This window comes from Pipistrellus hanaki (assembly GCF_964339955.1).
Source record: "Pipistrellus hanaki genome assembly, chromosome: 19".
NCBI lineage: Eukaryota > Metazoa > Chordata > Mammalia > Chiroptera > Vespertilionidae > Pipistrellus > Pipistrellus hanaki.
Window position 1 is genome coordinate 21,945,373 of NC_140521.1, and position 20,979 is coordinate 21,966,351.

A 20,979-nucleotide genomic window follows, 5' to 3' on the forward strand; every position below is an offset into this window, starting at 1 on the left:
GGCTGCGGCCACCTCCAGGCTGGGCACAGGGGCCTCCGCAGCTGAGTTCCATTGGCTGGAGAGAAACCGCGGTGGAGGTGGAGGGCCCGGGAAGCCCGGTGCCTGCACGCACACAGCCCTGAGGCCGCTGCAGCTGCTGCCCTTCCCTTCTCCAAGGCCAGCTTCCTTCTGCGGGAGAGCCCTGTGCCCGTGTGAGCCGGGACAGTGAGCTAGTGCGTCCCTCTGGGGCCCACCCCTCAGCCCGACAGGCTCTCCTCGGGGCCAGGGCTGCACTGGCTCTTGGCTAACGGCGGCCCGGCCGGGGTAGGACAGTTCGGACCATTCAGAACACGGGTGTGGCCATTCGTTAGACACGGTGACCTTCCCAGGGGAGCCCCGCGCCCCGCTGACCCTCCCTCCACGCCGAGCGGGGCCCGGCTCACGTCCTGTTCTTTTCTCTTCTCTCCCGGCTACAGTTCGCTTCCTCAGGGCTTTTTACTATCTGGCTCCTTTGGTTTCTGATCTAGTGGCCTTTCTCAGTTCCCGTATCAACAGCTTTAGTTGTACACCCCTCCTGCCTTTGAGGTGAGATTGCGCTCTCATCCCACCCGCCCGCCCCTCTGCCATGAACATCCGTCCCCATCGCACCTCGTGGCCCACCGTCTGTGCCGGATCCGGCGTCATCTCCGTCCTGTGCGCCATGCTCTCCTCCCGTCATCACCACGTCCGTGCGCGGGGCAGCCTGTGGCCCGGTGCCGACAGGCCGGCCCTGGTTTCTCGGTGGCACCTCCTCACAAACGGGTTGCTTTGCCCACAGAAGTAACGGCAGGTGTGGGATTACAAGCAGCTTATTTAGGCGTGTGTGTGTGTGTGTGTGTACGATGTTCTAAAGCAGTGTTTCCCAAACTTCTCTCATGATGAGAATCACCTGGTGGAGTTGTTAAAACACAGATTCCTGAATCCCAACTAAGAAGTGCTAAACTAGAATTTTTGGAAACATATAGGTAAAATTGTATACTTAACTAGTGCTCTAAGACAGATGTTATATACAGAGCACTAAGTTGGGTATGCAATTTTACCTATATGTTCTCAAAAATTCTAGTTTAGCACTTCTTAGTTGGGATTCAGGAATCTGTGTTTTAACAACTCCACCAGGTGATTCTCATCATGAGAGAAGTTTGGGAAACACTGTTCTAAAGTGACATAAGCATAAAAATGCGGTGTGCGATGTGCCCGCACAAACACTGGCAGCGTGGAAAGGGCTGTGCCGTCCTGGTGCTGCACTGAACCACGCGGGCTCTGTGGAGCCCGGCCTCGGGGCAGGGCCCGTGCTGTGGGTCAGACACGGACAGGGCTGCAAGGAGGGAGCAGGTCTCCTGTTTCTGAGCGGAGGAGGGGGGTGCAGGAAGGATGAGTGTGAGGCATACCCGTCGGGATGGGAGGAGCGAGAACAGGATGTGGTCAGAGGGAAGAGCTCCTCCCCAGCGGGCGGCCGCCTGGTGACGGCTAAGAAGTCTGCTTCTCACGGACACCAGCAGACATCGGTGACTCCGCTGGGAGAGCTCGGGGGAGGGCAGGAGGTGATGGACGAGCTGCTCAGGGAGGGGCCCGCAGCCCCCTTCTGCGCTCAAGTGAGTGGTTGCCCTGACCTTGGGGAGCAGGCCAGGGGGAGCCCAAGGCTCAGGCTTTTCCCAGGGCCTGCAGCGTTCAAGATGCTCGTTTCCTGCTGCTGGGACCTAGACAGGGTCCCCAGATCTCTAAGCCGGCAGTGTTCCCGCTGTGCGGGCGGCAGAGTGCCTTGTCAAAGGAGTCTCGCACAGAACAGAGTGGAGCTGCGTCCAGAGGCTCCTCAGAGGTCAGAGCTGCCGTTCTGTGAGGTGGAGGCGGGTGAGGGGCATTTTCTAGGCAGCGGGACCCCATTGGGAGGGGAAGGTGCTCCCCAGGAAGGAGGCTGAGGACGGGGCCTGGTGAGAAGACGAGCCCTGAGGCGGCGACGGGAGCCGCGCAGGAAGGGGCCGTGCCTGTGGTTGGTGGCAGGCGAGGGAGGCACCAGGGAGTCTGTCCTGGTCACGTGCAGTTGCCGGTGTGTCGCTCAGGCCGGTGGTAATTGGAAGGGGAAAGGGGCAGAAGCCAGCACTGGGCTGAGAGCTGGCAAGCTGAGGTTGCCAGCAGGGGCAGGCACCCACCCAGCCTCAGAGGTCCCAGGAGGCAGGGCAGAGAGCCGGGACAGCGTGGGGACAGACAGGAAGTGCCAGCTGCAGGCGCTCTGGGCAGTCTGGGGTCAGCCGAGGGGTAGCCTGTGGAGGAGGCGCCTGGCTCGTGTGTCCCGGGATCTCCACCTGCTTTCTTGGTTGGGGCAGCCCCTCACTCATCTCCTCCCTCATCATCCTCATCCTCATCCTCATCTCCTGTCCTTCGGTCCCTCAGACGTGTCCCCTCCCTGCCCACCCCTCCCTGCCCACCCCACGTCGGGACTCTGCCCTGCTCAGCCCTCCGCTCTGCCCTCTGCAGGATGACATGCACAGGGTCATTGACCGGCAGCTGATGGACACGCACCTGAAGGAGCGGAGCGGGCCTGCTGTCGCCCTCTCCAGGGCCCGTGGCGCAGGGCGTGGGGTCGAGCCCAGCACCGCTGAAGGCAAACGGCTCTTCTCATTCTTCAGGAAAATTTGAGTTGGGAGGAGTCAGGCCAGCGAGGACGGGGGGCCTGGAGGCGACGGTGCGGGTGAGGCCCAGTGCAGGCGTTCACGGGCAGGGGCTCCCCTGCCGGGCTCCAGGGGGCACTGCCTGCCCGCACCAGCCATTCCTCCAGGAGGGCCTGCCGGCCTCTGAGGCCGCCCTTGGTGGAGGGACAGGCAGGAGCCTGTCCCCACGGCCCAGCCCAGCCTGGGCTTCCCTAGGATCCGCTGCTGTTGAGCAGGGCTCAGGCTGCCCAGAGCGGCCCACCCCTCAGTGGCTCCCACACCCAACCCCTGGCTGCTGCCCTCCCTGTGGGATCTGGGGAACGGGAGAAACAGGCCCTCTGCATCCTCAGGAGGCTGCGCTGCGTGCCCACCCGTGGGGGCCGAGCCTGCAGGGCACCACGCCCAGGCCTGAGCCTCCTTCCTCCCCAAGCCCGGCCCAGGGAGTAAGGGGGGCGGCCCCTCCCCCATGTGCATGCACCTCCGCCAGGAGCACCTCTGCCAGGAGACCCGGCCTATGGGGCCCGATGGCTGTTCTTGTGCTCTCGGCCACAGTGGGCTCTGCAGAGGCTTGGCCGAGGCCATCCCGAGCCCAGAGGAAGACAGCCTGCCCCCTGGCGCCACCGCTCTCCCTCCCCGGCTGCGCCAGTGCAGGCCTTCCCCTCTGCGGTCTTCTCACAGGGCCTCTCAGGCTTTAGCCATCCAGCCCTCCCCCCTTCCTGGGCCACGGCTGGGAGGGGTCCCCGCCTCCCAGCCTCCCACTCCCCTCACCTATCCAAGTTCTTGGTTCAGCCAAGCAAGTCTAGGACACAGAATGGCCCCAGAAGGCTCTGCAGCCACCTCCACCTCAAGGGCAGCACTGTCACCCCGGGTGACGCCTCCAGATACTGCCCACCGGGCCTGCGGAGGGATGCGTCCTGCCACCTGCGGCTCCCTCAGCAGCACGCCCTTCCCTGCGGCCCTCTCCCCGAGGCTCCGGCTGCGCCCGCCTGAGCTGCCTCACGTGGGAGCAGCCCAGCAGGGATGAGTGGAAAGAATGTATCTATAGATATGTACATACCACAGTGCTGTACTTTTGTATGTAGCAATCATGTAAATACATGTATGGATTTTATAATATACATATTATATATAAATCTATAAAGGCATATTTTTAGAAAAACAGCACACCACTGCTTCTTTTGAAAATAGTCTAAGAATAAATTGAATTTCTACAGAGCTTCCTGCCTGGTCATTGGTGCCCAGAGGGGGTGTTAGAACACAACTTGCCTTTCAGGACCTCCGCTGGCCTGAAGAGGCAGGAATAGCCCCCAGCGCACCTGGGAGGTCACCTCGTACCCAGGGGCCCAACCAGGGCGTTCAGCCAGACGGGGCGCCTCCCGGAGGGCGGAGGCGCCCTGTGGGTGACGGCTGTTTTGGGAGCAGTGGCCGAAGGCGCTGCTCCACGCCCACCCCGGCTGGGCACCCTGCCCGTGAAGCTGCCGTTGCCCAGCCACGGGCAGGCCCTCCAGCTTGGCAGAAACTTCAAGCCCGAGTGAAGTCACGCAGGCGAAGCTCCGCTGCATCCTTCCGGACGCGAGGCAGTAAACGGGCGCGTCCCCTGGCATCGCCGCTGCTCAGCCAGCGCGTCACGGCCTCGGCGCGGACCGGGCCTCCGAGGAGAGCGCGGACTGGCTTCTCCAGAGGCCCCGGTCCAGGACTCGGACAGGAGCCCACCGGAGCGGACACAATGGTGGGAGAAGCTAGAGGAAACAGCCCCGAAGGAAATTTGGCAGCTTGAACCTTTATTTTTAGTACTTTTTTAAAAAAGCATAATTAGAAACTTTCAATACAGAAATAATCCTAGCAAACCATTTAAAAGTTTTGTTGTTTGACAGGATTTCGCATCAGGTCCACCAGGACATCGGCCCAGCCCTGTGAGCGCCCCACCCCCACCCCCCATTCATGCGAACACCACTCCGCGGGACAGGCACAGTTGTCACCAAAGTCACCCGCCACCCGGGCCTGGACATCCAGCTGCCAGAGCCATGAGTGTTTCCAGCCGGGGCTGGACCCCTCCAGGACCCCCTCCTCTTATTGCTTGAGTTTGCAAGCACCGCCACATGGCACCACCTTCATGCTCAGAGTGGAGTGTGCTGCCCACCCAGGACCCATGATCGGCCACCCTCCACAGCACCGCCTCCCGGGCCAAAGCATGCCCCCAGCTCATCCTGCGGCTCCAAGTGCAGGCTTCACACGGAGCCCAGTGTTTTGGCAGTTTGGGGAAGTGGGGAGGCAGGTCAAAGGAAACCCCACGTTTTGATTAAAAACCCCTCAGCAGTGTTAACGAGGAAAATCTGCAGTGTGATCTGTGATGTGATTGTCCAGTCAGGGCTTCACCTGGAAATCGCCAGGAAAGGGAACCTAGTAGAACACCCCACGGTGCTGAAATAAATTATTCCCAGGTTACGTGATCCTTTTGGGGGAAAGGTGAATGAAGTGTCCCAAGGAGGAGGAAAGGGGACAGTGATCAAGTGTAGGTAACCCTGGTTTTTCCTCCGAGGGACCAGGGTAGTCCAAGCTGGCTGGCTCCCAGCCGCAGCTGCCATTCCTTCCCACCTGCTAAGGAGTCCTCTGCTGCCTTTGCACCAGCACAGCCGCAGTGACCCGAGGCTGCCTGCCACCCGCTCCGAGGCAAGAGGCGGCATCCCCGGTCCGGCAGCACCACGCCCGCGGCGAAGACCCAGGAGCGCAGTGGAGGCCGTGGACCCGCACAGACGAGGTCAGAGGCCCCTTCTCTCCCACCAAGAAAGGTCAGGAGCGCTCTGCCAAGGGCCCGGCCCACCAAGACAGGAAGCCGTTCGCTTTTCCTACCAACACTGGACCCACGGGAGGCCGCGCTCTTGCTGCCTCAGGAGGAGGAAAGAAGGGTGAGGAACATAATTCATTTGATGTGGCTTCACTTTCTCAGCTGTTAAAATAATGCTCCTAAGCCCGTTCCTGCGTGAACACACCCTGTCTTTCTGCTGGAACCGAAACAGGTTGGTATAAATAGAAGCACAGCTCCCCTGGGTTTGTAGCTTAGAGGCGTCTAGAAGGCAGGACAAGAAGTCTGTTGGCCAAAGGGCAGGAGTGGCTCCTGTGGAACCTTCCAGCTGAGGGCAGGGCCTCTCATGGGAAGGCTAGGCCTACATCAAGGCCAGGCCCCCAACTACCAGATAGTTAGGGGGAGAGGAGGGGGAGGGCAGGGGGGTGGGCGAGGCCCTACCTGCCAGGTACAGAAGTCAACGATGGCCTGCAGGAGAGTGAGGAACGTGAGCCCACTCCACCAGCCCAGGTTGGCAAAAGACGTGGCTAGAACTCGATCCCATCTCCTCGGGAAGCTGCTGGCGGTGAGATGGGATGGGGAGGGGTCTGGTGCAGCAGGCTGGCATTGGGGAGGCAGTCAGAGCAGGACGAGGGTGAGACGCCGTTAAAGCATATACATTATGTACAAACGTTAACCAGTCCGCTCGCAGCAGCGTCCTCGCGGGGCCCGGCGCCTCGGCCAGGGGCAGGCACCAGAGGGAAGGCGGGCTGCCCCACACCTCCTTGGTGCTCGAGGGGGAGGGGAGGAAGTGCCGATGGCGCCTCCAGATACAAAAACGTGGAGAATTCTTAAATAACGGCACGAAACTGAGACTGTCCCCCGAGGATCCCGGCGGCCTCGGGCCAGGAGTGGCCGCAGTGCAGTCTCTGCAGGGGCTGCGAGCATTAGCAGCAGCGTTTCTTCCGTTTACTGTTCCTCGTGAGCTTCACCACGTCGTTCTGTTGCTGCTGCTGCTGTTTCGCTAAGTTGTCTTTCTTTGCTCGGAGGACCAGCTCTGTGATGCAGTTGAACATCTGTGAGGATGAAGGAGGCAAGGCGGCCTCAGACCTCGTGTGGAGGCCGTCTGGCTGCGCTGCCGCTGCCGGCCAGCAAGGCCCCTCCCCATCGCCGGGCCCAGCTCTCTCTCTACTCGGACTGTTTGGTCCGAGTCTCCGCACCCTTGTAGGAGGTGGTGATGTGCAGAGGTCAAAGAGGAACATCAAAGCCCAATGAGCTGTGTCCTGGAGAAGTCACTCTCAGGATTTTCCAGTCTTTCTTTTAAAGAGAAAGAACCCCTTTCCTTCAGCTGGACTCTCTGGACAAGACAGATAAAGGTGCCCCTACTAGCGACTGGTTCGAGGGCCCCAGAGCCTGCCCACTCCGTGCCACCTCTCAGCACATCCAGCCTAGGACCCACCTACCAGCCCCCAGTCCTGTCCTCCACTCCACCAGGCACGGTATCATCAAACACTTGACAATTTGCTTCACTTTTTCCTCACAACCCCAGGGACTCTCCCCAGACCCACAGAGGAACACATGGAGCCTAGAGCAATAAGCTCCGCCCAAGGTCACACAGGCCTCACACCACAGGCTCCACGTGGAAAGGCCCGGCCTGGGATCCCGGCCTGACTGAGGCCCAGGGTGTCCAGGAGGCAGTGGGGATCCAGCTTCCTGGGCCTCTGGACTCCACACACCACGGACAGAACTCGCCCAAAGCCTCGAGTGTGGCCAGCCTGGGCTTGGGGCAAAAGCCCGCTCTCTCCCAGACTCCCGCTGCTTCCTGGCAGGCCCCACAGAAGTGACGGGGCTGCTGGGTGGGAGGCTCTGGGAGGGGTGTGTCCACAGCAGGTGCCACCGGAGCTCCGGAGGCCAAGGCTGCAGAAAAGCCCGAAAGCAGGAAGAGCACAGCTGTGGGCAGGGGCAGGGCCAGGGAGGCAGAGGACTGAGTGACACTGCATGGCTGTGGTGCAGACCGGTCTAAGCTTGACTTAGCCTCTAACGAGCTGGGCACTGTTCCTTTAGTTGGAGCCTCCGTTTCCCATTTGAAACGGAACAGTCTACCTGAGAGGACTGTTCAGACTGAGCTTGGACTTTAAAGGCCTGGCAGCTACTATGACATGTTCTGTCAGCCAGCTGGTGCCCGCAGCAGGCTAGCGGGGGGAGGAGCAGGCTGTGGTGGAGCAGAGCTGGGCCCACTCCCTCCCTGGCCCTGCTCCGACCCAGGGCTCACCTCTTCCACGTTGACATTCTCCTTGGCACTGGTCTCAAACAACTGGATCCCCATCTGCCCGGCGAATTTGTAGGCATCTTCTGTTTCCACCACCTTCCGCTCAGGGTCATCATTCTTATTCCCCACTTTAAGGCAAAGCAAAGTCAGCTGGTCCTGCAGGAGCAGCCCTGGCGCCCTCCATCCCACGGTCCCCACTCCAGGGAGCCCCATCTCACCTAGTATTCGGCACACATCGTCACAGTTCTGGTTAATTTCGTGAAGCCACCGTTTGACGTTGACGAAGGACTCGGCGCTGGTGACGTCATAAACCACGATGACCCCGTGGGTCCCCCGATAATACCTGTAGGGCCAGGGTCTATGTCAAAGCTTCGGCCCACACAGGACCTGCCTGCCCACTTGGAGATTGGCCGGGACCTGGGAGGAGGCAAACCCCTTCCAGCAAGACACCCAGAGGCCCCTCCGCCTGGCCCTGCCGGCCCGGCCCGCACTGTGCTCGGCCAGCAGCACTGACTCACGCTGTCCCCAAGGCGGCCAACCAGGTTGCTCGGCATCGGCCACTAGCTTGAAACGTCTGAGGTTCTCGTTTTATTTTTAAAATTCAGGCAAGTTTTGCTCTTGACATCATATATCACTATCCTTGGTGTGTGTTTTGGTTAATCTTTACCACAGGACATTCTCCCATTGCTTTTTAAAGACAGTGGAAGGGAGGGGGGAGAGACACACGTCGATTGGTTGCCTCCCACACACACCCTGACCAGAGCCAGGAGATCAAACCTGCAACCCAGATACATGCCCTTGCCTGGGCATCGATGCCACAACCCTTTGGTGTGCAGGCCAGTGCTCTATCCACCAGCCAGGGCTCACTACCCTTGTTTTAACATTCAAAAAAAATTTTCTCAAATTTTAGTAAAATGCCATTCCAAGAAGATGTACCATTTGTGAAATCTGCCAAGGTCTGCACCCCCCAGGAGACTGGGGGCACCTCGCATCCTGCCCCTCATCCATGCCGGGGCAGGGTGAGCACGGAGCACAGTATGGCATGCAGGGAGTGTTGGGGAGAAGGTTTCTCACATATGCCGCCACCAAACGTACAGACCCCGCAGCCTGAGGTCAGCCAGAACAGCTGTCGCCAACTGATGGTCCGTGAGGTCCAAAGGTTGGCGACCGCTGAGCTAGAAGGTCTGGGTGGCAGGAGGGATAAGCATTCGCCTCCAGACACCATGTCTCCATTCATTCCCATGGTTCAGGCCAGATGGAGGAAGAGGAGGACAAGGCCTCACACACCCACTTCCCTGGAGAGCCTTCCCGGACCCAGCAGCCGGGGACTCGCCCGCCCAATGCTGTAACCACTCAGACGGCAGACTCACTACCAGGACATTCTGAGAACGAGGTGCCAGTGCCCACAGCTCTGCCATCCACTGCCTGGGGGAGCCGTTTAGGTACTGTGCCCTCCGAACCAGCCCTGTCCTCTGCCCCCAGCAGGGGCTGCCGAGAGTGCCAGGTTATTACCAATTCAGCTTCATGGACACCCCTCTGAGCAGCGACAAGTGCAGGAAGAGAACACTGTCCCCGGCCAGCGAAGTGTGCAGAGTGGAATGTATTTCAAACTCTCCTTTGCTGAGACTATTGAAGGTGCCAAGAACTAGCCACGGCCCCAGCCCAGTCCCACCACAAAGCCCCTCTGGGGCTCAGTGAGGGCCTTTATCAGAAACAGACTCAGAGCTCTGGCCAGGAGGGTCCATGCCTGGTACCTGTTACGCCATCAGGAATCACTTCACTCACCACAATTTAGCTCTGTGCCCGGCCCGCCGCCCGCTACCTACTGAACCTGCAGCAGCCTGTGTGGCAGGGCGGGTGTCGTCTGACCAGTGAGGACATGAGGCCGAGTGACCTGCCTGGAGTCACACCCTAAAGTCAGGGCACCTGGATCTCCCTCCAGGGCCAGAAATCGTCACCTCCCTCCCCCTCTCATCTCATACCCCACACCTCACTCCTCCCCAAACCCACACCCCACACCCCACAGCCACACCTCTTGGTCAGCAAAACCCAGCTACCAAGAGAGGGTGACAATAGGACTCCTCCTTGGCAGGCTAACAGGGTGTGATCTTAGTTTCTCTTTTAATGCCCTGAATCAGAAAGGCCACACTACTGTGCCCGACCTGATCCCTGAGAGAACAAGCTCCCAACCTCTGCCAGTGCCCTTCCTCCTCAGCAGCGGCCACCACACCGGGCCCCTCAGCATGGCCTGCGGAGCCCCTGCCTCATGAGAGGCACAGGCGGGGACCCCAAGATGGAGCTGTCCTCAGCCTCCCTAGCACACAGGACGCCAGCAGGGCCAGGCCGGTGTCACAGTACAGGGTGCAGGGCTGCCCCTTCTCGAGCACCTGAAACACACTGCGCTCCGGCAGCTAAGGAACTGTCTCCCCAACAGAAGGAGGAGCTGGGCGCCCTCCCACCTGCCCCGAGAGAACCTGGTGGTCAGGGGAGGGGCAGGGCACCCCAGGGCACCGCCCTGCCCGAAGCATTTCTCACGGCCACAGGCCCAATAACCTCGGCTGCCCTGAGTTCCCTGACTGGCTTTAACCCACAGGAAGCACTAGAGCATCTGCCACGTCCCAGTCCCCGGGGGTGAGGGGTCAGCAGAGAGCAGGACTATGGACTGGTTAAAGGCAAGAGCTTTGGTATCAGACCTCAATTCAACTCCTGACTAACCAACCAAGCTGGGCCTCACTTTTTTGTTAATAAAACGGAGGTAATCACAGGACTTTTTATATCAGGATTAAGTGAAATGAAGTAATGCCCTTTATGACAGTCTCAGCCCCAGGGCAGGTCAGCTGGGGTCAGTGCCTTGGTCTGACCATGACGTCTTGCTCTTGTTTGAGCCTGGACACACTGGCCACCTGAAGGAACCCACCCTCCCCCCCAAAGGAGCCTCTGACCCCAGTGCCCTCCTTGGGGCCTCACAAATAGGCACTGAGACACCAGAGGCCCCGGTAACTCATCAGCAAGGAGCAAGGAAGCGGCACTGGGCAGACCCCAGGCCAGGACCCGTGGGGCTGGGCTTCTCGGACCACAGTACACAGGTGCTCCCTACAGAGCTAGCCCCGTGACAGACACAGCCCCACCACCACTGCTCAGGACCCAGCCCCTGTCCAGGCTACCCAGCCAGCATCCTCTGCTCCCAGCCACCTCTGTAGAGGCTCTTTACCCCTCACACTTCCCACCCTCAGGAGATCCTGCGGCCAGCATGCTGAAGCGAGGAAAAGCTTCTCTGGCCGGAGAACTCCCTCACCACCTTCCCAAAGCCCCCCACAGGGCTCCTGGGCAGACAAAGGAGAGGCCACCAAAGAGCAACTACCGCGGCCAGACACCGGCTCCTGCTCCGGCACTTACACCGCCATGTGCAGCCCGCTCTGCCGCCGCGGGAACAGGACCCTCTCGGGAGTTCCCGGGTCTGTCCAGGGGGTAACAGCAGCACTGCCTGCCTTCCAGAAGGCTCACTGACAAGCTCATGAAGCCCAAGCCCAGACTCCCGGGCACACAGGACTCCGCATCAAAGCAAAGCCTCAAGGTAAACAAACCCTGTGAGAAACCGCAGCACAGAACATTCAGGCAGCTTACCCTCCGTCACAGCGAACAAAAATGTAAATTCTGAACCATTGCCCTAGCTGGTTTGGCTCAGTGGATAGAGCGTAGGCCTGGGGGCTAAAGGGTCCCAGGTTCGATTCCGAGCACATGCCCAGGTTGTGGGCTTGATCCCCAGTAGGGGGCGTGCAGGAGAAAGCCAATCAATGAGTCCCTCTCATCATTAATGTTTCTCTCTCTCTCCTTCTCCCTCTCTAAAATAAATAAAAATATTAAAAACAAACTTGGTTCATAATTTTTTTTTTTTTAAGTATCATCTGCCTTCAAAGCCCTGCTCTTTCCTGGAACCTGTTCCATTTATAGCCTAAGAACCAACGGCCCCTCCACAGGCTTCCAGGTGGCGCTCCAGCGGGGTTCTCCGCCTATTGGCAGCTAAGAGTCACAAAGGTGCTGCGGCACCCACTGGGTGAGCCGGGTTCCCAGGAACCAGCTTTGGGGAAGCCAAGTAATGGCCTCTCACCAGCCTCCTCTGCACCAGCGCCCCCGCCACCCCTCCCCACAGAGCAGCCAGCTCCCAGAGCAGGGTGTGTGGTGGGCAGCTGCACAGCTGACAACCCAACAAGTGTTTGACCACCAGGTGAAGCCAGGAACAGTCCTCCATTTACAGACAAAGGCCAGAGGGTTTGCTGACTGACATGTACTGCCCGGCCAAACCCAGAGCCATGCACTCAGCCACTGCCCACCCACAGCAGCAGCCACATCTCATCCCCTCCTCCTCTCACATCAGCTTCACACCTCTGACTGTGGCCAGCAAGGAGCTTCCCTCCTGACCGTCCGGGACCCACCCGTGACATTTCCACCCTGACCTGGGCTGGTTACTCCGCTGTGGCCACTGTCGGCGACGAGGGGGCAGACGGGGGCAGACGGGGGCAGACGGGGGCAGAAGGGGGCAGACGGGGGCAGACGGGGGCAGACGGGGGCAGACGGGGGCAGACGGGGGCAGGTGCCCTGACTCACGTGGAGGTGATGGTGCGGAAGCGCTCCTGCCCAGCTGTGTCCCAGATCTGCAGCTTCACTTTCTCCCCATTGATCTCCACGGTCCGAATCTTGAAATCCACTCCGATCGTGGTGATGTAGCTGCCTGCAAGCACACACATTAACAAGGTCCACAGGTGCCCCAGTCAGACCACAGTGCCCTCACCCTGGGCCCAGCACGATCGAGGTCCCAGGAACATAGTTCTGAATAAGAAAAGACACGGTCCCTGGCGTGATGGAGCTCCATGGACCCCACAGTCAAGGTGAGGCCAACAGAGAGATAACAAACACAATGTCACTGTGATGAAACCAGTGCCAAAGGAATAAAACCAGAGCTGACTGGGAGGGCAGGCTCCTCTAATCAGAGTGGCCGGCTGTTAGCTATGGCCTGAGAATAGTGGAAGGCCTATCATGCCCTTTATTTTTTTCTGTTCTGTTCCAAACGTTTTTAAAAACCCACAAATTAACTTCCTAACACACAAGTCATGACCTGCCATTTGAAAAACAATGTTTGAGGCAGAGGAGACAGTAGCAAAAATAGCAGTGGAGGGAGAGGGGTCACGTAAGGTCAAGCACAGAGCCGAGTCAGGGAGGGCGGGGGTGCCAAGCCCTGGTCTCGGGGCATCTGCACCATTCGGAGAGCTCGGGCTTTCTGTGTGTGACAGGAAGACGCGGACGGTTTTAACCAGAGTATGAGCTGCGTTAGAAACAACTGTCCTGTGCATCTGTGTGAGAGATGGAGAGGAAGAGAGTTTCTGGCCAATGTAACAGTTCTGTCCAGGCTTACAAAGGCCCGAATGCTAAGGCATGTTTTCACTCCAATTGGAGCTTACAGTATAACACAGTGCTGCAGACAGGACAAACACACAACTGACTCTATAAAGTATCAAAACTCTAGAGGAATGGTCAAAGTTCAAGGTGGGGTGGAGATCAAGGAAGGCTTTGGGGAAGAAGTCACATTCGAGCTTGAAAGAATAAGTAAAATGACAAAGGTTGAGATTAGGTCGACACACACACACACACACACACCCCACCCAGAGGCAAAACCCTGAGAGAAAACGTTCAGAAACCAGCCAGCGCGGCATTCCGGGCACTGGGCACTCTGCGGGCTCTGATGAGCCAAGGAGTGTGACCCAGCACCTACTGCTGCAGGCAATCAACCAGCAGCTGGCTGAATGAATGAGTAAGCGAGGGAGCTTGGGAAACAGCAACAGAATGAACAATCAGTGGAGCCAGAAAGCTGGGAAGGTGAGCTGAACACAGATTACGAAGAGCGGTGGTTTTCGGCGGGAAGACCGTGTCCGCAGAGGACATGAGCAAGGTCTGGAGACATTGCTGGTTGTCACAGTGGGGGAAGGGCCGATGTTACCGGGGAGTGGAGCCCAGGGATTCTGCTCACATCCTTTACGGAACAGCCCCCACCACACAGAATCACAGGCCCAGAGTGGGAAGAGTTCTGAGGTGGAGAAACTTACCATAAACTCTGCTCACGTAAGAGAGGCCCACTGAGGTTTGAAGCAGAGGCACGCCCCTGGCAGAGCCATGTACCAGCTAGATAAATCCAGCAGTTTGACTGGGGATAGGGAGGAGCTGCTGAATGCTTCCGGCTAGAACCAACTAGATTCTGGTAGTAGAAATGGGAAAAGAAGTGAGAGAGCAAAAGAGAGCCCTCCAGGAGTGGAAGCCATGAGGATGGGGAGTCAGAACGTCCAGGTCATGAGGAAAGTGAGTCTTTTTCAGCCTAATGATAAGCTGCTCCTTAAGTGACCATTCTTGAACAGAAGCAATAACAAACCACTGGGAGGCACTGAAAGATTCCCGGGACCAAGGCACTCTGACCTGCAGGTCACAGGGCCCCTCACAGTAACCCCTGGGGAAGGACGGACCAGCCCCACTGACGATGGTGAGACTTAGTCAGGCTCATGGTCACACAGACAGCTTTCCACATCACACCGCCAGTGCGCTGCAGGACGCCCGCTGGGAGAACCACTTCACCAAGAGAGCGGGAGCCAGGTAATCACTTCCTAGTTTTAGCTCATCCCTAACCACATCCTAGGGAATTCCCTACAAGGCAGTCACACTGCATCCCTGATCAGAGCCAAGCCAGCCCGAAGTCTACATGAACCTGATGTATTCAACAAGCACACCCACTTCCCCAGTGTCTGGGAAATACAAACTTAAACCAGATAGCACTTTCTGCTGATTGGTTTAGCAAAAATGAAGACTATCCAAGACCTAGCATTGATGGGCCCTTTACACTCTTCATGCCCACCTGGTGCTGCTCAGTGGTTGAGTGTTGACCTGTGAACCAGATCAGAGTTCGATTCCCAATCAGGGCACATGCCCAGGTTGCGGCTCGATCCCCAGAGTGGGCCATGCAGGAGGCAGCCAATCCATGATTCTTAGTCATCATCGATGTTTCTATCTATCCCTCTCCCTTCCTCTCTTGATATATATGTATATAAAATAATATAAATAAACCCTTCAATGGTAGTGTCAGCTCACTTAGTACAGCTCTGAAAGCTCAGTTCAGGGCACTGTGAAAAAGTTAAATGCACAAGCCCCGCCCTCATGGCTCCTCTTCTGTGCAAGAAGAAACAAAGTATGGCCAAGAAATGCACATCACTGAAACCAGAAGCTACCAGACAGCAGCACACACCAAGGTGAGCCATGTGCATCCATCCGCAGCCGGGGGAAATCCTGAGCAATTCTGAGCCGTTCCTAAGAACCAGAGGTCTCATGTGCCCTGGGAGGGTGACCCTGACACACGGGGGGAGGCGAGTCGCTGACCCCGCATGCGGAGTGAGAAGAAAAGTCGGACAGACAGACAATGCTGCACGGAGGCTCCCAGGGCACCAGAGCGGGGAGGAAAAAGGACAGCTTTCCTTTTCCACTAGTGAGTCTCTGTTTGAAATTTTACACAGGCATGTACTAACTTGCAATATTTTTTAACTGTGTTTTTTTTCTTTTTTAAATATTGGGCACAAATAGACCCAGGGTGGCCAAAATATGGGCCTGAAAAGGATTTTTTTTTTCTTTTTGAACCAGACAAATGAAGCCTGACGCAGAGGCCTCTAACCCGTGCCTCCCTCTGCTTCTCCGTCCGCAGCCTGCAATCGCACTGACAAGGTTTGCGACATGAGGCAGAGGCAGGTGTCCTGGCACCAGGCAAAGGGATTTCAAAACTGAAACACCTCAGCAGCACCTCGGGGGCACACTCACCTGAGAAAGTGTTGTCGGCAAAACGTAAGAGTAAACTGCTCTTTCCCACACCTGCAAGAGAGAGAGCAGGGAATGAGAGGCAGCCTGGTCCCGCCCCGCACCCCGGCCTTCCTGCTGCGGGGAGAGGTCACCCCGGTCCTCCGTTTTAAACGCAGTGGACTGAGCCCCTCCTCAGTGCTGCTTTTGATCTGAAGCAGCCACACACCACGAGCCCCTCCCACTCAGTCTCTGATCTTCTCAGGCCTAGTGAAGACGGCTGCCCTGGAGCCCTGTGCGCCCAGGTCCTGTGCGGAGGGCTAGCCCAGCAACTCAGAGGAAGGTGCCAGATGAAGAAATAAAGCAGGGAAAGTCACCAAATGAAACTGGCCCCAAAGTGCGCCTGAAGGGTGCTCCCTAGAAACTGCACACCATGTGTGGCGCTTGTCTATGTGCGGCGTGAGACAGGACCTGCAGGGCTGCAAAGAACCCTTGAGATCACTGGGTCTATTCTGCAGGTGTGGAAACTGAGGCCCAGACAACTCTAACCAACTGCAGCCATCTTACCCAGTTATGTCAGTCAGCTGGGCAGGGGGAGGGGTGTCTGCCATACACCTATCAGCCCAGCAGCTTCCATGGCACAAAGCATTTCACCTGCCGCAGCATCTGCGGGCACACTTGTTCCCACACAGGTGGAACCCTCGTAAGCTAGGCCTCCCTTTACTTCAGCCTCCAGGTACAACCTGTCCTGTGTCCCTCCCCTACCCCCGCCTCCCCCCGAGGCCAGCTAGGCCAACTGACCACAGAAGGAAAGAATCGGCACGCAGAGAGAGCTGTGTGGGGGCACTTTGATGCTCCTATAACTCCAGCTGCATCTATTAAGATCAGGATGTGGCAACTGAGACTCCAACAAGCTAGGCAGCTGGCCTAGGGCCTCGGCAGGAAGTGTGAGCTGAGATCTGAATCCAGAGCTGTCTACTCGGGAGCTCTAAAGCTCTTTCCGATACATTCTGCTTGGGGAGTCTTGCTGCATCTGTTTCAGGTAGTTCAAAACAAAGACCCCAAAGAGGCTCCTGCATCTCACTTCTGGTTGACTTTTAGCAGCAGCGCTATCAAAACTAGATCGGAAGAGAACTTAGCTCAGGGTCTCAGAAACCCCCACAACTAAGTGCAAATTTGGAGTCTATGTGCATATTTGGAGGGAGGACTCATTCATCAGCTCCTCAGCTACCTCCGCCCCAGCCCCACTGTGCCTAACTAATCCAGAAATCCCCTCGGAGCAGTCCTCTTGGATGACATGTCTGGAGCTTCTCCAGGCAAGTACTCTGTCCAGGGAGACCCAGGAGAACGTCTCACGGTAAACCTGGGTCTGACCTTCCCAAAGGCAGGCTGGGGGTCTGTGCCCATGGCACCTGCTGCTCAGCCCAGGCCTGCAGCGCCCTTGCTCAGAGCCACTTCCTCATTGCTGCTTCTACAGGCTTCCTCTGAGCCAAGGAGAGCCCAAGTCCTGGGCTGGGTCCCTCCCAGTGCTGTCCAATGCCAACGCCCCATCGGTCCTGCCTGCTCCTCTGCTTCCTCCTGGAGACTTCTGGGTCCACTTACTCAGCTAAAAGCTGTGTCTGGGCAACCAGGCTGTGAGCTCCTCCAGGAAGGCAATCTCACCTCACCTACCCGGACAGTTAACATGCCGGAAGCCAGGCCCAGCACTTAGTAGGTGCCAACAAAACACTGTGCAATGATTTATGACGAAATGGATGCCAATCACACTGACAGCTGTGCTACCGAATGCTGACTGCAGCATCACCAGGAGCCAAAGCAGTGCTTTCAAACTTTGAGGGGTGGCAGGATCCTTAGATCCACAACAGATAAGGGAGGTGCTCTCTGCGAAGCAGCAGGGCTCCCTCCTGCATGGCCTCCTGGGTCCCCTTCACTCCCCCAGCTCCTCTGCAGAGCTTCTGAAAGCCACCAGTCTGCAGGAAGACCGCCACGGTCACCACACCAACAGCTCCCGAGCCTCAAGGCTGGGCCTGACACCAGCCTCCAGCACTGCTCTTCCCTTCAAATGGAACAGACGCCCAGCCCACCCGCAGAAATGCCACCTCCCAAATGACCCTGGAAGAGGCTTCCCTGGGAAAGCTCGCTGCTCCCATTCACCCAGAGCGCCGGCCTAGGGGAGGAAGTGCCAGGCCCAATCACCGTCACCACAGCTGAAGTCAACAGGTTCCAAGGGCCGAACCGAGTATGAAACCCCACACGTCCAGCCCCATCGTCCTTCACCCAGCAAGAGCAGAGGCGGCACTCGATGCCTCTTGGTAGCCAGGAGGCAGAGTTATTCTGCAAAAACTTCACACACCACTCTGTCATCACCGTGCTCCTGCAGCACACCCCCTCTCTCCCTTGCTTTCTGCCTTCTGGGCTACACAGATGCTCCGACCCTCAAAAAGCCTCCACAGAAGTCCCCGCCCTCAGCCCTGCTCCTCCCTGGGGCTATGGTTCCCTCACTCCTCTTGGCTTCGGTTCTAGATTGTTGAAGACCTTTAGACCTTCAAGTAACGTGTTCTCAATAGCAAACGGGGCTCAGTAACTAATTCACTGGATTACCTCCGACAAGCCACTTCCCCTCTGCAAGCCTCAGCTCACACATGTGTAAAGTGAAAGGCTCTGACCAGCTCTCTGACCACCGCCCGTCTCCAGCTGGTCTCAGGGATCAGATGAGACGCTTACACACTAGAGCCAATGTTAGAGCATAAGAGAGAGGAAGAACCTCGGGCATACGGAAGAGCTGCAGAGCTGACAGAATGAGTTCTAGGAGCATGTACAATCTGGCAGAGTGGGAACTAACATTCACCGAGGGCCCACTGTTTGCCAGGCCAGGGACCAGCTGCTCACACGTGAATCCATGTGTGTTAACTCTCGGCTTTGCCTCTGATGAGCTGTGTGGCTCTGGGCAAGTCAGTCAACTCCTCTGAGCCATAGTTTGCTTTTCTAACAAACTACACAGGCCCAGGGGAGAAGCCGAGGGGCGAGTGTCTGACGTTATTGGTAAGCCTTAAGGAAGCACCCACACAGGAGCCCAGGTCAGGCCGGCACATGATGCTCGTCTCCTTGCTCAGCTGCCAAAGATTAGTTTGAACTTCCATGGCGACCATCTCCCAGTCTCCTAAGCATTTGGCTTTGAGTATCAGCTCACTGTCAGGAGAAATTAAGCTGCAAAGCATCTGTCTTCTCTACACAACACAGTCCTCTACACACTGAACTAGGAGCCAGTGAGCTTCTCCAACACCTGACTTCTGAGTGGAAAGTCAATACACCATGCAAATGTACTGCGAAAGGGGGGCCCGACCATCCCCTGGGTTTGACAAAGAAGAGAACAAGCCATGTCTTCTTGCTGAGCTTATGCTTTTCATTTTCGGGTACCAACACAGGCTCTAGCTGTCTTGTAGAGGGAGAGGGACCCCTGACCAAGGTGAGCTGACTAACTCCTGAAGAGAGCACTCACGCTGGGCCAGCCCCTCCGAACCAGGACCCGGCCTGACCTGAAATCCTGTTAACGGCACAAGCCCCCGGACCCGGAGGATGCCGGCGGCCATCTCCACAAGCAAGTCTACACAGCTTGTCTGGTTTTCTTTTATTCAAACCACAACCTCCTCCTTTCTAACTCCTTCCCCAACCACAGCTACTCCTCATCCCTAATTTTTCCTTTTACCTCTCCCTTCTGCCAGTAACCACGGAAACCTCAGCCATCTTTCACCTGATCCCAACCACCAACCACATCCCAATCCAGCTCCACAGGAGACCAAAACCCACCCACTTCCCTGGCCCAGCTCTGACCCATCACACCTACATCATCAGGTCTTGCATCCCTCTGATTTGGTTCCCTTTCCTTTACAATCCATGGGCTCCACCACCGCTAGTCACATGACCCCCCCTTGCCCACATTCAACTCAGGTCTGGTCTGGTCTATAAAATCGGGTGCTCCCCAGTCTCCTTCCCCATCATATAACCCCGGCGCCTCAGTTATAAACCTCCTGAGGCCTGCCTCCCTGACCTCTCGGTCACCCCAAAAACCTGCGTACCTGCCACACTCCAAACACCTCTAAACCCTCCACCCTTTCCCAGAAACCAGCCTAATGCTTATCAGGACACTGAATATTCATTCAACAACCATGCGTTAGGCACCTACTGGGCACTGGGCGCCAGGCGCGCACCGGGCACGGAGAGGCTGCAGAGCGCTGAGCTGGAGCTCTGTAATTCTGGCTGCACCTCCGGTGCCCGTCCATACACATCCAGCACCGAAAAGCAAACACATACTGAACACTCACCTTGCGCGTTACCTCACCCAACACTCAACAGCCCGGTGACACCAACCCTATTATTCCATTTCACAGATGAGGAACCGGAACCACAGGGAGACAGGGCAACAGCACCTGGGCAGGAATGGGCCGGGCCCTGTGCGAAGTCCTTCACCTGCCTCACCTTCTACACCTCGCAGGAGCCCCGGAAGGCAGGAGCCTCGGGAGCCCCGGGAGGCAGGAGCCCGGGGAGGCAGGAGCCCCGGGAGGCAGGAGCCCCGGGAGGCAGGAGCCCCGGGAGCCCGGGGAGGCAGGAGCCCCGGAGGCAGGAGCCCCGGGAGCCCCGGGAGGCAGGAGCCCCGGAGGCAGGAGCCCCGGAGGCAGGAACATGCCCACTTCGCAGGGGAAGAAACTGACAGCCATGCCCACAGAAAACCTCTGCGCCAGGTGGGGACCAAGCACTCTCCCAGCTTTGTCTCATCGCAGGCTCACGCCACCCGGCGAGGCAAGTCCCCACTTCTCAGCGGAGGACACTGAGGCTCAGAAACGCGAAACAACTTGCCCAAGGTCACAGACCGAGGAAGCTGGTCGTCCCGGCACTCGAACCCAGGTCTCTCCAACTCCAGAGATCGCGCGACTTGACCAAGGTCACACGTGAGGCAGCGGCGGGCGCGGGGAGTGGACCGGGCGCCCCAGCCCCGACCCCTGCTCGCCCGGCTCCTCCGCCCCGCAGCCGGGCCCCCAACCGCTCCTCGGCGCGCCCCAGCCCCTCGGCGCACCCCTGGGGCCCGCGACCGCCGGCAGCCCCGCCCCGCGCGGCCGGCAGCTCTCCGCCCGTCTGCCGCCCCAAGGCCCCCGCGGGCCGCGCCCGGCAGGGCCCACGCCGCCTCCGGCCGCCTCGGCCCTCACCGCTGTCGCCGATGATGAGCAGCTTGAAGAGGTGGTCGTAGTCCCGGGCCATGGCGGGCGCGGGAGGCGCGGGCAGGCAGGCGGGGTCGGTGCTGGCCTCGCGAACCGCAGCTCCCTCCGGGCTGCTCCGGCAGCGGCGGATCCACTTCCCGAACAAACAGCCGGAACTGACAGAAACACCTCCCTCCGCTCCCCCTCCTCCTCCTCTTCAGCAGCCGCCGCCGCCGCAGCCGCCGCCTCTCT

General features: G+C 58.2%; 2 protein-coding genes across 5 annotated transcripts in view; one reads left to right on the forward strand and one right to left on the reverse strand.

Annotated features, from left to right (window-relative positions):
- BICDL1 (BICD family like cargo adaptor 1) overlaps positions 1–4,060 on the forward strand; it is a 92,407-nt gene extending 88,347 nt beyond the window's left edge. Inside the window, exons 10-11 of one of the 3 annotated variants that reach the window (XR_014793548.1) lie at positions 456–564; positions 2,491–2,627. Coding sequence is in view for 2 of the 3 variants with exons in the window: in XM_084868300.1 (XP_084724426.1) it covers positions 2,491–2,652 (162 nt within the window). In the remaining variant the exon portion in view is untranslated. Of the gene's footprint in view, positions 1–455; positions 565–2,490 lie in introns of all 3 variants that reach the window. The other 2 variants (XM_084868300.1, XM_084868301.1) reach the window with 2 other exon arrangements.
- A 363-nt stretch (positions 4,061–4,423) lies between these two features.
- Positions 4,424–20,979, reverse strand: RAB35 (RAB35, member RAS oncogene family). Of its 2 annotated transcripts, XM_084868389.1 has the most exons (6): positions 20,737–20,979; positions 15,560–15,610; positions 12,320–12,443; positions 7,933–8,057; positions 7,718–7,842; positions 4,424–6,521 (listed from the first exon to the last, which is right to left on the reverse strand). In XM_084868389.1, the coding sequence occupies exons 1-6, from the start codon at positions 20,786–20,788 to the stop codon at positions 6,393–6,395; spliced, it is 606 nt and encodes a 201-aa protein (XP_084724515.1). In that variant the 5' UTR covers positions 20,789–20,979; the 3' UTR covers positions 4,424–6,392. The 2 variants fall into 2 exon arrangements, with proteins under 2 accessions (XP_084724515.1, XP_084724516.1); XM_084868390.1 differs by lacking the exon at positions 15,560–15,610 and having other exon boundaries at positions 20,737–20,975.